Source organism: Orycteropus afer, unplaced genomic scaffold, assembly GCF_000298275.1.
Source record: "Orycteropus afer afer isolate SDZICR_OR568_19922 unplaced genomic scaffold, OryAfe1.0 scaffold00079, whole genome shotgun sequence".
NCBI lineage: Eukaryota > Metazoa > Chordata > Mammalia > Tubulidentata > Orycteropodidae > Orycteropus > Orycteropus afer.
Window position 1 is genome coordinate 3809451 of NW_006921666.1, and position 14933 is coordinate 3824383.

The window sequence follows — 14933 nt, forward strand, 5'->3', positions numbered from 1 at the left end:
ACTTTTACAATAATGGACTAATACAATAGAGATATTCATCGAATTTCCTTGTTGAGGAAGATAACCTTATTGACTAAAGATTGTATGTGTCATTGCTCTAAACCTTTTTTGAATTTGATCATCCATGTTTTATTTATCCAAAAGTTATATGCTCTAAGAACTTTTACTTTCTCCTATCTCATTTCCTCTTCATTGATGTCAGCAGCACTAGAAGAAGTAATTATGGTTCTTATTTAGCCTTACTTTAGTGCACGAGAGGATTTGTGGTGGCATAGTGGTTAACACATTTCGGCTACTAACCAAAAGGTTGGCGGTTCGAACTCACCAGCTGCTCTGCAGATAAAAAGTCTGCATCTATAAAGATTTACGCCCTGAAAACCCTGTAGGGTTGCTATGAGTTGGAAACAACTCAGTGCTACTCAGTTGTTTCGTTTTGGCTGTCCAGGCCCCCTTGAATTCCATATGAATATTAAAATAGTCTTTTTCTCTTATTTTATTGTGGTGAAAAAATATATATAACAAAACACATGCCATCTCAACAATGTCTCCACGCACAATTCAGTGACATCGATTATACTCTTCAGGTTGTGTGCGACCATTCTTGCTATCTGCTATCCTTTTCATAATTGTTTGACCATCATTAACATAAATTTAGTATCTCCAAAGCAAAAACTCTCCCTATCCCCCTGCCTCCCACCCCTGCTAACCACTAATAAACTTTGGGTTTTATGTATTTGCTTAATTCATATAAGTGAGATTATAAAATATATGTCCTTTTGTGAGTGACTGATTTTGCTCGGCATGGTGTTTTCAAGGTTTATCCGTGTTATGGCATGTTATCAGGATTTCATTGTTCTTTATGGCTGCATAGTATTCCATCGTGTGTATATACCAATTTTATTATCCATTTTCTGTTGATAGGTGTTTCATTTGTTTTCACCCTTTAGATACTGTGAAAAGTGCTGCAACAAACATTGGAGTACAGGTTTCTGTTTGCATTCCTGTCTTCGCTTCTTGGTATACCCAGCACTGAGACTGATGGGTCATATGGTAGTTCTCTGCTCAACTTTTTGAGGAACTACCAAACTGTTTACCAGAGTGATTGTGTCATTTTGCATTCCCAACAGCAATGGATGAGGGGTCCAGTCTCTCTACCACTCTGCTAATACCTGTAATTTTCCATTTAAAAAAAAATCATTGCCATTCTAATGACAATGATGAGTGAGGTAGTATCTCATTGTAGTTTTGATTTGCATCTTTCTAATGACCAGTGCCTTTTAGCATTTTTTTCATGTGCTTGTTGGCCGTTTGACTATCCTCTTTAGTAAAATGTCTCTTGAAGTCCTTTGCCCATTTTTTGATTGGGTTGTTTGTCATTTTGTTGTTAAGTTGTAGAAGTTTGTGTGTGTGGGTGTAAAAAACTCACTGCTGTCAAGTCGGTTTCAACTCATAGTGAACCCCCCCCCTTGGGTTTCCAATGCGGTGTCGCTACGGAATTAACTCGCCCAATCTTCCTTCCAAGGAGTGGCTGGTGGATTGTGTGTGTGTGTGTGTGTGTGTGTATGCATACTTTGAATGTCAGACCTTTATTGGATATATGTTTCTAGAAAATTTTCTCCCAGTCTGTAGGTTGTCTTTTCACTTTTCTGATAAAGTCCTTGATAAGGGACAATTGGTCTCTAATAGTCTGTAGCAACAGAGGAAGGAGAGTGAGGAATAGGAGGAGAAAATGGAATGTGTGGCTAGTGGCTAATTGCGAACAACTGCCTCCTTTGCCATAAGACCAGAAGACTGGATGGTGCCCAGCTGCCATAGTTGAACATTTTGATCAAAGATTCCATAAAATATTTCTTACCTAAAGAGGGAAAAGGAGCTCTGGTAGCATAGTGCATAAGGCACTTGACTGCTAACCAGAAGGCTGGCGGTTCAAACCCACCAGTCACTCCTCGAAAGGAAGATGGGGCAATCTACTTCTGTAGTGATACTGCCGTGGAAACCCAAGGAGGGGTCGCTATGAGTCAGGTCTGACTAGACGTCACATAACAACAACAACAAAGAGGGAAAATGCTGAACAGAATTTCAAGTGTTCATGGAATGCAGACATTCTGAAGCGATGTGGACTGACGGACCTTGAAGCTATTGCCCTGAGATAATCTTTAAACCTTAAGCCAAAAACACCCCTGAAGTCTTCTTAAAACTGAACAGCAGTTTAACTTTCCTAGTAATGAATGTCTACCTTGAGTATTGTTATGGTTACCTAGTGCCAGTCTGACAGGAAGATACCACAAATGGATAGCTTGAACAAACAGGAGTTTATTCTTACAATTTGGAGGCTTTAAGTCCAAGTTCAAAGTGCCTGGCTCTAGGGGCTGTGTGAAAGCCCCTTGACCTTGGGCTTCAGCTCTGTCTCTTGCTCCTGGCCCTCTGAAGCTGGAGGCATCTCTTCACTCAGGCAGCTATTGGCTGCTGAAGCTAACAAGCCCAAGGTTGACAAATCAAATGACATAGTCCCGATGTTAGCAAACCACATGGCAAGCCATTAATTCAAGTCCATTGTAAGTCTCAAGGTTGGCAGAGCATGGCAGGCTGCTGAACAGTGACACAGCTACATGCAAGGTTCAAGCATGTCATAAGCTAGAGACCATTCCCAAATACCCAAATCATCTACTCAGCTGCTCCAATAGATTGCACCATGGAGTTAATTACCAATCTCACCATGAGGAATAACTACATCCAGCTGCCCATCACTCAACCAGGCCCAGCCAAGTTGCTACACAGACTTAATCACCACAAGTATTATGCTCCGTTAAGAACTAACCATATGGGATCAAATTGACCATAGCAACTTGAAAGATTAAATAAGAAACTTAGGAGGCAATGAGTTTATGTTAATGGAAGTGGAACAGTTTGGAAACGGAGGGTGAGAGTGGTTGCATAGCTCAAGGAATGTAAGCAGTGTTGCTGAATTGTATACACAGAAACCATTGGGTTGGCATATGTTCTGCTGTGTATATTCTCAACAACAGCAAATTTTTTAAAAATTTTTATTGTGATTTGAGTGAAAGGTTACAGAGGAAATTCACTTTCCATATAGCAGCTCACATACACTTTGTCTCATGACATTGACTACAGTTTCCCAGAATGCAACAGCTCCCCTCCCACTTCCTCCCCACAGTTATCTCTTCCCTGTGCCCTTCCCTCCTGTGCACTTCTGCCCCCCGAGCTGTCTCCCTGTGTATACACAGCCCTTCTGTTCTCCCATGATTGTTCTCTCCAAGGTGTCTGTCTACCTAGTGTAAATGTTCGCCTCATATGCCTGTCTTTTGTTTGGCTGGAAGCCACAGGAGTGGGTTCAGTTTTGGACCTGAAGGGCAGCTAGGGGCCATTGTCTCAGGGGTTCCACAGGCTCTATCAGACCAGCAAACCTGGTCCCTTATCTGTCTATCTATATCTATGTAGATATAGATAGATACAATTTTGAGTTTTGTTCCACATTGTTCTCCCACTCTGTCCAGGATCTCCTTCATAGATCCCCCTACCACTGGTTAACAGTGGTAGCTGGGTACCATCTAGTTCTTTTGGTCTCATAGTCGTATAGGCTGAGGATCGCATGGTGTACCAGTCACTTGGACTAACTGTTTCCATGTGTCTTTGGTTTTCTTCATTCTTCTTTGATCTGGATGAGGAGAGCTTCATCGTTGCATCTAGATGGCAGCTTACAAGCTTTTAGGATCCCAGTTGCTACTCATCCAAGTAGGATGGGCAACAATGTTTTCGTGTAGTATGTTGCCAATTGAGCTTGATGTTCCCTGCAACCATGGTACCATGGTCTTGAGCCCACAGATACCACTGCTTACTTCTTCTGGGTAGCTGGTTGTGGCCAAGAAGTGACTACAACCTTGTCCCTTGGCAACAAAGTTTTTTTTTTTTTTTAATAAAAGATTAATTTGGAGATATTAGATCTTTGCAATATTGAATGCTTTCACCCAGGAACATGATAAGCCTTTTCTACTCAAGTTGTCTTTGATATCCTTTAGTAAATGTTTTTCTCTTCAAATAATAATAAATCCTTTGATAAACAAAAGTATTTAATTTTTATGAGGTATCATTTATTTCGTCTTTTGTTGCTTGTGCTTTTGTTGTCATATCTGTTAATCCATTGTTAAAAACTATATCCTCCAGCCACTCTATTTTTTTAATTAAGCTTTTATTTTGAGATAAATGTAAACTGATGTGCAGTAGTAAGAAGTAATACAGCAAGATTCCATGTATCCTTTACTGAGTTTCCCTCGATAGTAACATCTTTTTTTTTTTTTTTTAATTGTGATTTGGGCAAAAGTTTATAGAGCAAATTCACTTACCATACAGCAGCTCACATACCCTTTGTCTCATGACATTGACTGAAATTTCCCAGAATGCAACAGCTCCCCTCCCACTTCCTCCCCTCAGTGGTAACATCTTGTAAAACTAGTACAATGTCACAACCAGGATATTGACATTGATATGAACTAAGATACAGGGCATTTCTTTCACTACAAAGATCCCTTATGTTGCCTTTTTCATTAGCATACCATACCCATCTTTCTCCCTCTGCCTACTGGCAACTCCTAATCTGTTTTTCATTTCTATAATTTTATCATTTCAGGAATGTTATATAAATGGAATTATACTGTTTGTAACCTGTTGAAATTGGCTTCTTTTACTCATCATTAAAAAAAACAACACTACTGCCTTTTTAAAAAAAAAGAAACTCAGCATAATTCCCTAGAGGTTCATCCAAGTTGTTGCATATATTACTAGTTGTGGTAGTTAGGTTGTGTGTCAACTTGACTGGGCCTGGCTGAGTGGCTGGGCAGCTGGATGTAGTATTCCCCATGGTGAAACTGGCAATTAACTCCATTGTGGAATGTACTGGAGCATCTGGTAGCTGCTTTAGGGGTGTGGTCTGCTTCTCGTATATAAGCAGCTTTGAGGAAGGTCTCTAGCTTTCTGGGACACTTAAACCCTACATTCTTCCAAGTAGTTGTTCAGCAGCCTGCCATGCCCTGCCAATCTTGGGACTTTTTCTGGACTTTAATTAGTGGCCTGCTGTGTGGTTTGGTAACATCAGGACTGTGCCTTTTTACTTGTTGACTTTGGGTTTGTCAGCCTCAGCAGCCAGCAGCTGCCTGAGTAAAGAAAAGCCTCCAGCTTCAGTGGGCCAGGAGCAGGAGGCAGAGCTCAAGCCCAAGGTCGAGGGGCTTTCTTTCACCCAGCCCCTAGTGCCTGGCACTTTGAACTCAGACTTCTAGCCTCTAAAACTGTAAGAGAGTAAACTCTGTTTGTTAAAGCCATTCCACCTGTGTTATCTTCTGTTAGAGGGGCACTAGGTAACCAAAACATTAGTTGATTCCTTGTTAAGGAGTATACCACAGTCTAATTATTCACTGATTGAAGGGCCTGTGGATTGTTTCCTGTTTGTGGCTATTATGCTGGGAGCTGTTACGAACATTTGTGTATGTAGATTTGTTGTGTGATGATGTTTTTCATTTCACTGGTATAAATGCTCAAGAGAGCAGTTGCAGGGTCCTGTGGTAGTTGCATGTTTACTTTTTAAAAAACTGCCAAACTGTTTTCTAGAGTAGTGGTAGCATTTTGCATTACCACCGGCAATGTGTGAGTAATTGCGTTTCTCTGTATTGTTGCCAGCATTTGATGTTGTCACTTACTTTTGTTTCAGTTTTTCTGATGGATGTGTAGTGATATTGTGCTTTTAGTTTGTGTTTCCCTCATGAGTAATGATGTTGAACATCTTTTCATGTGCTTATTTGCCATCCGTATATCCTCTGCAGTGAAATACCTCTTCGTGCTCTTTGTCCATTTTCCAACTGGGTTGGGTTGTGTTTTGTTTTTTGACATGTATGTGTGTTCTAACTGTTGAGTTTGAGAGTTGTTTATACTTTCTGCACACTAACCTTTTGTCAGATACATGTTCCTAATATTTTATCCGTGTTGGTAGCTTGTCTTTCATTCTCATAACAGGCTCTTTCACAGAGCAAAGCTTTACTTTGATGAGGTCTGATTTGTTGGTTTTTCTTTTATGGATCATATTTTTGGTGTCAAGTTTAAGAATTATTTGCCTGGTCTAGATTATGAAGACTTTGTTCTATTTTTTTCCTAATAGTCTTACAGTTCTACATTGTACATCTGCCTGTGACCCATTTTGAGCTAATTTTTTGTATAAAGTGTAAGGTTTAGGTTTAGGTTCATTTTTTTGCCTATTGCTGTCCAATTGCCTGAGCAAAAATGTTTTTAAAATAAATATGCCACTTAAAAGAAACCCATGAATGTCTGAATACCATGTTACTGTTTTGTAGATAAATTTTAGCCTACTTATTTTTCTTACTTAGCCACGTTTTGAATAGAATAAATGAAGCTGTTTGATGATTCTGATACCCTTTGTTCTTTAAAGGCTAGCTACTGACTGGTGCAGTTGGCTTGCTTTTCCCAGTTTTTCCTCTGCATCATAGTACAGGTCAAGGGTGGAGCCTTAAATCATTATGATGTGGACAAGGAACTGAAACATTTCTGAGCATGTTTTCCAAGCTTTTCATCCCAACATCAAAGCAGTGATTGTTTGCCTCAGTGCTCATGTTTGAGAGAACTTTTCTCTGCCATGTTGAGATTTGTGCCCTAGACTGAGAAATAAGTAAAATTTACTAAGTGAGAAATTGCACTGAGAATTCTTAGTGGAATTAGTGAAAGGGCTCAATTTGAAATAGTTTCAGCTATTTCACTGAATTCTTATGTGATATGGACAAATTATTTAAATTTTCTTTTTATCTGTAAAAGAGTGGTAATAACCTACTGAATATTTATTTTTCAAAAATAAGGACAAAGTATGTGCTATTGAAGCAGTCACATTTCAGTGGGGTTAGCTGAAATCACTCTGGGCCATTGAAGCGAACAAGCAATTAATACGGAGAATTAGGCATTTATGAAAATGTGGAGATGGAGCTTACAGCACCCCCCACCCCGCCACTGCCCCAACTGAGTGACCACCCCAAATTAGGAAACTGTTCTGCCCTGGGCACTGCCTGCATTGACATCACAGCTGCTCCGCAGCCGTGAAGCTGGTGCAGGGACTGTGAAACTTGGAGTCTAGCTGCTGTTGTTAGCACTAAGGTCTGCTAGAGCTTGCTTCCTGCCTGGTGGGAAAAGTGCCTCTGCCTTAGATCTTGTGTATCCTTTTCTCTGGTAGGATCTATATCACATTCATAACCCTATCACAAAGATGTCTGGGAAATGTACTTTTAGCTTTCCAGATCCTGTGGATCATGTGTGCATATGTGTGTGTGAGAGAGAGAGAGAGAGAGAGAGAGAGAGGTCAAGAGGTCTGTGCCAACTGCAGGGAGAACATAGGAAGAAAGTATAACGGCCAATAACATGGTGGTCTTAAAGGGCTTTGAATAGAATAGAGTCTTTTTGATTAGTTTAGCAGTATCATAATATGTGAGGCAGTGTGGCATGGGGGCCAGGGGACTAGACTTTGGAATTAGAAAACCTGGACCAGTTCCTGGCTCTGCCTCTGACTAGATGCCTAACTGTGAAAGACATTTAACCTCTCTGAAAATGAAGGTAATGATAGCCTCTGTATGTGTGTCCGTCTCCACTTCACTGACAGCTCTGTGGTCTTACAGAGGTTGTATCTTACTCATTTTTATCCCCAGTGCCTCGCTGAGTGCCTGGGGGGTACTGCTCAGAAAATGTGTGTTCAGTCACTGAGCAGATGAGTGTGAGGTTGTCCCTGACTCAAGTCATTCTAATCAGTGAGTGATCTGAGGAGGAAGAGAAGGAAAGGGGCAAGGGTGAGGGCTGGCATAGCAGGGATGAGGGTAGGGTTGTCACTATTTCCGAGAGACCCAGTTATTCTCTAATGTATCCTGAGACTAGCAAAGGATCGGAAATTTATTGAATGTTCAATAAAAGATACTTGAATGAATGAATGCAAAGATAAGTTATCTAGTTTAATGCCAGTCCTGAAATATTTAAAATGAGATAGTTTTGGAAACGGGCCCTTCATTCCCTAGAACTGGAACGTCCCCTTTCTTGCTTCATTGGTAACCTGCAGGGGACTTGGTTAGCTGCCCTTCAGATCTCTGTACCTACTCTTCTAACTGTAGTGCAACAGGCTACCCTGGACATTAGCTGGGGGGTACAGGGAGGTGAAGACTTTGGCCAAGACTCCATCTCTTCTCCCACTCCATGCCACCTGCTTTTTGTCCCCGACGCCCACAGTGTCAGCTTCTCCTCCTTCACTCTGTGCAGATCTGTACCCATGTCAGGGTGTTAATCACTCTCTCAGTTCTCTGCTAGGAACCCATCCCTGCCTTCCAACTACACACGGTTATGTCATGGTTGCCTGGATTTAGTCCAAGGCTGAGGGGGAAAGCTCTACCTCATTTTAGCCTGTTGCATCCCTTTTTGTTATCTTGGAGGTTGATCACCCTTCTGGTAGATAGGACCAGACTTTGCAAGTTTTTATTTATTTTCTGTGTATGTAGTAAAAACAAAAACATTGCTCTTCATTACTAATAAAAATTTGTGAGGAAGTATTTCTCTGAAGTATTCAAGATAATACCTTGGGCACTAATGTGCACTGATAAGAAAATGAGCTCAGCAATATAATTGGTTTCATTAAAAGAGTTATTAGTATTTACCCCATTTAATGTGAATAAAGGAGTATTAGGACTACTTTTTCCTTTGGGGAATAAATGCATAGTGAACAATATTTAGCCAAAAATTAAAAAAACTTTAATTAGTATTTGGGTGTATCTGTTCCTGTCAGAAGGGGCATGTGACTTAAATAATAAATTTACAATTGTGATTGACACATTATTTGTGTATATTTTCCATCTTTCAGTATCCAGTTATGTTGTTGTTGTTGTTATTTGCCATTGAGTCGGCCCCGACTCATAGCGACCCCTCCTTGGGTTTCTGAGGCAGTATCACTACGGAAGTAGGAATGCCCAACCTTCCTTCCGAGGAGTGGCTGGTGGGTTTGAACCGCCAGCCTTCTGGTTAGCAGTCAAGTGCCTTAGGCACTATGCTACCAGAGCTCCTATCCAGTTATAGTATATATATTAAAAAAAAAAAAAACCCACAACTAAACCAAACGCATTGTCATCAAGTCGGACCTGACTCGTAACGACCCCTCCTTGGGTTTCCGAGGCGATATCACTGCAAAAGTAGATTGCCCAGCCTTCCTTCTGAGGAGTGGCTGGTGGGTTTGAACCGCCAGCCTTCTGGTTAGCAGTCAAATGCCTTAGGCACTACGCCATAGTCAGTTGATTCCAATTCATGGCGATAACATGTGTTGCAGAATGAAACTGTTCCATAGGGTTGTCAAAGCTGTGACCTTTCAGAAGCAGTTGACTAGGCTTGTCTTCCAAGGTGCCTTTGGGTGGGTGCAAACTGCCAACCTTTCCAGCTTAACCATTTAGGCCACCCAGAGACTCCATTTTCTATCTTAAGGTAAACAGTAGGACTGATTGCAAGGGAGATGGTATCAGGTGCTGCCATTCCTATAGTGCTTTAAGTCTATGCCCAGCTTATGTAAGATTTTATCGTTGGTAAGATTTATTTAGTAGGTTTTTATTAGAGTTCAATGTCGTGGAAGGTTGCACATTTTAAACTTATATATGTAGGGTCTCTTTTAGCAATGAAAATCATTTACTAAAATGAGATTTAAAGCTTGAATAATTTTGCTTGGCTTATTGAAATAAAACAGGTTTATTTAGATTGTTACTAAGCCTAGATCTGAGGACTGACTAGATGTTCAGTGGTTTGCTGACGATAGTAAAGCCTGGAGTACAACTTTGTTTTTTGTTCGTTTTCCTTTCCACTCAGTAAGGTAAATCTCATGTGGTCTGATCACGTGTATTCCGAGCAGCGAACATACACGCTGAGCAGAACATTGTGTATTCATTGCAGCTCTACTGGGAGTTTCCAGTGGCATAGTGCCTAAGGCATCTGACTGCTAACCAGAAAGCTGGCAGTTCTAACCCACCAGCCACTCCTCAGAAGGAAGGCTGGGCAATCTGCTTCTGTAGAGATACTGCCGCGGAAACCTAAGGAGGGATCTCTGAGTCGGGTCCAACTCAATGGCAGTACGTTCATTCATTCGTTCACAGCTCCACCATGACTTGATCTTAGTGTCTTCCATTTTAGTGTAATTTAATTTCAGGGAGGAAAAGGGGGCCTTACGTCCCTGGGCATGAAAGAAAAACCTAAGGGAAGTAGCTTCCCATAATCTACACTTCAGTGTTTCTTAATTAAAAATTTTCTTTGAATTTGTTTCATTTTGAACCTTGAAAACCTGAAGAGGATGGGAGTCTTAATTTTAGAATTCTTTTTCTTGTTTGAAACTGGAATTATAGGAGTTTTTATGGCAGTTTCCCCCAATATGTTTTGGAGGGGCAGTATTCTTGAGGTTATTAGGAAGGAAAACCATTTAATGATGTTTCATACTACAAAGTTTTATTTTTATAAAGCCCACTAAATTAAGTTCACATCTTTGGCACCGCATTCTTGGAATCAGATGGTCATTTGAAACTGTTCAGTAATACAGGTCAGCCATCAAGCTAGGTGACTTTTACTAGGCTTAAAAGTTGTTTTAAGATAAACGTAGATAATTAGTGTCCTTTCAGATGTTTACCATATCATTAATTAAATATAATTACCATATCATTAATTAAATATAACTGACCTCTCATTCACAGGTGCTCTTGCAATGAAGAGAGAAGTTGTGAGTTTTGTTTTGTTTTTTAGTAACTCAGTTAAATTTATAGCATTTCATCATTTGTTGGCAGGACTTTGTGTCTTTGTATCAGGACTTCGAAAACTTCTATACAAGAAACCTCTACATGAGGATTAGGGACAACTGGAATCGACCAATCTGCAGTGTGCCTGGAGCCAAAGTGGACATCATGGAGAGACAGTCTCATGACTACAACTGGTCATTCAAGTGAGTCTTGGTCGGGAACATATCTCCTGAGAACAAAAAAAAAAAAGAATTACTTCCTTTTAATTTATTGCAAATTGAGAATTCTCTCATAATGGTTAGCAGTTGAAAGTATACTCCATCATGATTAACTTCTTTGCATATATCCATTGTCGAGACTTTAAAAATACTTTTTTAAAAAAATTACATTTAATAATATGTTGGATTATAGTTGAGAACAAAATTTAACTTGTTAAATAAAAAATATCCTTTCTATTATGCCAAAATCGAGTGTCTGAATGTATTTCTAGATATTTTCATTACTCTGAATGATTCAAAGACATATGGAATGTTTTTACTTAAATGATGGAACTGTTTAGAAAACTTTCTATATTCTTATTTTTTAATTTTGTTTAGATAGCATAAGTATTACATGATTGCACCATCATTATTATTATTAAAATTTTAAAAAGACATAATCCAAAGTGAAAGACTACCATAACACCCAACCCCTGTCCCTCTGCAAATCTATAAAAAAAAAAACCAAGCTTACTGCCACCCCTCATAGCGACCCTCTTTGGGTTTCCAAGGCAGTAAATCTTTACAGAAGTAGATCACCTAGTCTTCCTTCTGCAGAGTGGCTGGTGGGTTTGAACTGCCAGTGTACTGATTAGTAGTCAAATGCCGTGGGTACTACGGCACCAGAACTCCTTTCTGCAAATACTCCTCAGCAAATACTCCTTTACGGTCAGAGGTGACCATTCTTTTGGTCTTAGTTTTTTGTATATTATTCCTGTAGATGTTTTCTGAGGGGTGTGTAAGTAGTGTATTTACTGGGGTCATGCACAGGTAGATTTTTATTTACAAGAATCGGATCTTTATTAAGGAACCCAGATGGTGCAGTAAGGAACTCTGGTGGTGTGGTGGTTAACACATTCTGCTGCTAACTGAAAGGCCAGCTGTTCGAACCCATCACTCGCTCCACAGGGGAAAGATGAGGGAGTCTTCTTCCATAAAGATTTCCAGGCTTGGAAACCCTATTGGGGCAGTTCTGTTCTGTCCTGTAGGGTCACTATGAGTCAGAATTGATCCAGCAGCAGTGGGTTTGGTTTTGTTTGTCAGCACAATGGTTAAGCACTAGGCTCCTAAACCAAATATTAGCAGTTTGAACCCATCCAGCAGCTCTGCAGAAGAAAGACCTGGTGATCTGCTTCCATAAAGATTACAACCAAGAAAACCCTCTGGGGCACTACCGCTCTGTCACGTGGGGTTGCTGTGAGTCGAAAAATTGGCTCAACATCATCTCAGAACAGCAACTACATGTTATTTTACAAGTTGCTTTTTCACCTGTAGTATCTTGGTAACATCCCTATCTTGTGTATGTTCAGTGTAAGCTCATTATTTGTATTGGCTACAGGTTGGACTGAGTTATGCTGTGTTAACAACCCAAAAATCTCAGGGAGTTAAAACAATTGTGATGTATTTCTGTTCATACTTCATGTTCTTAGGTTGGTGGGACCTTTGATCCATATTGTCTTCACTTGGGGTCCCCAGCTAGCTGAGCTTCCCCAGATGGAATGCCATTGGTCTCTGAGCCTGGAGAAGGGACGTGGCAGATCGTGCAGTGACTCGTAAAGGATTCTTACCCATAAATCCTTGCATATCCAAGGGAATTGCTGAGTAAAAGAGTACATAAGTATATCTTTTAATGGATAAGTACTACTAACAGGCCTCTGGAAAAAAAAAATCGTCCAGATTTATTTTGTTGTTTACAGTATATGAGACTATCCTGGACAACACTGCATATGTTAGTTTTTAAGTCTGTATCACCATTGAGAAATAAAATTGGGTATTTTCTGTCAACTTTCATTTTCTTTACTTGGTAATGAATTTGAGCTTCTTTTCATATAGACCTATGTTCTTTCTACTGCAGTTTGTATTATTAGTACATTTCCTATCTCTTTTTATTTGCTCATGAATTTAGTGAACTTTTATTCTTGAAACACAGGTACACAGGGAATATAATTAAAGGTGTTATAAACATGGGTTCCTACAACTATCTTGGTTTTGCACGAAATACTGGATCATGCCAAGAAGCAGCTGCCAAAGTCCTCAAGGAGTATGGAGTTGGAGTATGCAGCACTCGACAGGAAATTGGTAAGTGTTTCTTACATTTGACCTGCTACTGTTCTTGGCTTTTTACTTAGGAGGAAATAATACCGTTAGACAACTAGAGTATTGAGTGTCCAAGAATTTACTTTGCCATGTAGCTTGTTGTTGTTGTTGTTGTTATGTGCTGTCGAGTCGGACCTGACTCATAGTGACCCCTCCTTGGGTTTCCGAGGCATTATCACTATGGAAGTAGATTGCCTAATCTTCCTTCCAAGGAGTGGCTGGTGGGTTTGAACCGCCAGCCTTCTGGTTAGTAGTCAAGTGCTTTAGACACTACGCTACCAGAGCTCTTTTGCCATGTAGCTTAGATCAGGTAAAAATGTTTTCTTTTCCTGAAGTAATGGATAGTTTCAGTACTTTCAACACATTTTGAGGTATATTTATTCTTTCTAATATGTCACAGATGTAGAATGCCTCTAGAAAAAGGTCCGTAAGTATTTATTTCATTTATAAATTTAGTGTTGACTTTATTATGTTTTGTAAGTGGTAGTGGTTAAGAGTGTCACTTACTAGCACTGAGCCCATGGGCCAATGAGGGTTAATCTGTTTTCATATATATGGGTGAAATGGAGCTAAAATAATTCTTGCCTCATAGGGTTGTTTTAAGAATTAAACAAGCTAATTCATGTAAAGTGCTTGTAACTCAAAAACTCAATAAATGTTAAATCTTTTTTTTTCTTTAAATTTTATTTATTTTGTTGTTGTTGAGCACATACACAGCAAAGCATACACCAGTTCAGCAGTTTCTACACATACAATTCAGTGACTTTGATTACATTTTTCAAGTTATGCAACCATTCTCACCCTCCTTTTCTGAATTGTTCCATCCTCACTGACATAAACTCATTGCCCCCTAAGTTTCCTGTCTCATCTTGCTTTGTCCATTTGATCCCATGTAGATAGTTCTTAAAAGAGTATAATGCAGGTTCCGGCAAGATGGCGGACTAGGCAGAAGGACTGCACAGACGCTCTTCAACAAAGAAAAGGGAAACCAGTTGACACGGACACAGAAGATAATCTTGGACCGCTGAGCCTTGAAGGGAAGGATACAGAAGTAGACTAAACCCCAACTAGCAGAAGAATTTGCGTGAAAATACCAAAAAAGGAGACATACGGAGCTGTGGTCTGGCAGGGACCTGAGCGCCCCTGACGGCACAGACGGCTTGGACATTCCCGAGTGGTGGTAGGACCTAAAAATTAACCTGAAAATCACCCTGCTAGCCAGGGACTGCACGGACTGTGAACGATGGCTGGGGAACAAACAGAGAAGGTGAAGAGAAAGGTGGGCTGAGCTGTGGACTTTTGCCAGTCAGGAGGATGCCGCCAATTTGAAGGTTTAAAAAGCGGCTTGACTATTTTCAATATTTAAAGAGACAGCGCTCTTGCAGATTCCTGTCGTGGTAGGTCTTAAGAATTAACCTAAAAATCACCGTGCTAGCCAGGGACTGCACGGACTGTGCATGGTGGCTAGGGAACAAATGGAGAAGGTGAAGAGAAAGGTGGGTTGATCTGTGGACTTTTGCTGGTCAGGAGGATACCGCTATTTTGAAGGTTTAAAAAGTGGCTTGACTATTTTGGATATTTAAAGAGACAGCACTCTCGCTGATTTCTGGGGCTTAAGAACACGTTCTGCTTTCCAGCAACCCCAAGGACAGTCTGTGTGCTCAGAGAGAGCCTGGGTGCCCTACTCAGTCATCCACTGATTTTTTTTCTTTTCTTTTCTTTTTTTTTTTCTTTTTTGCTTTCTTTTTCCCAGTGATTAGTTTGCTTGTATTTGTCC

General features: G+C 40.2%; 1 protein-coding gene across 1 annotated transcript in view; it reads left to right on the top strand.

The window, feature by feature from the left end:
• Positions 1 to 14933, top strand: part of SPTLC2 (serine palmitoyltransferase long chain base subunit 2) — a 139958-nt gene that overhangs the window by 40875 nt on the left and 84150 nt on the right. Inside the window, exons 3-4 of the mRNA XM_007941331.2 lie at positions 10851 to 11005; positions 12990 to 13138. Coding sequence (XP_007939522.1) covers positions 10851 to 11005; positions 12990 to 13138 — 304 coding nt within the window. The remainder of the gene's footprint in view (positions 1 to 10850; positions 11006 to 12989; positions 13139 to 14933) is intronic.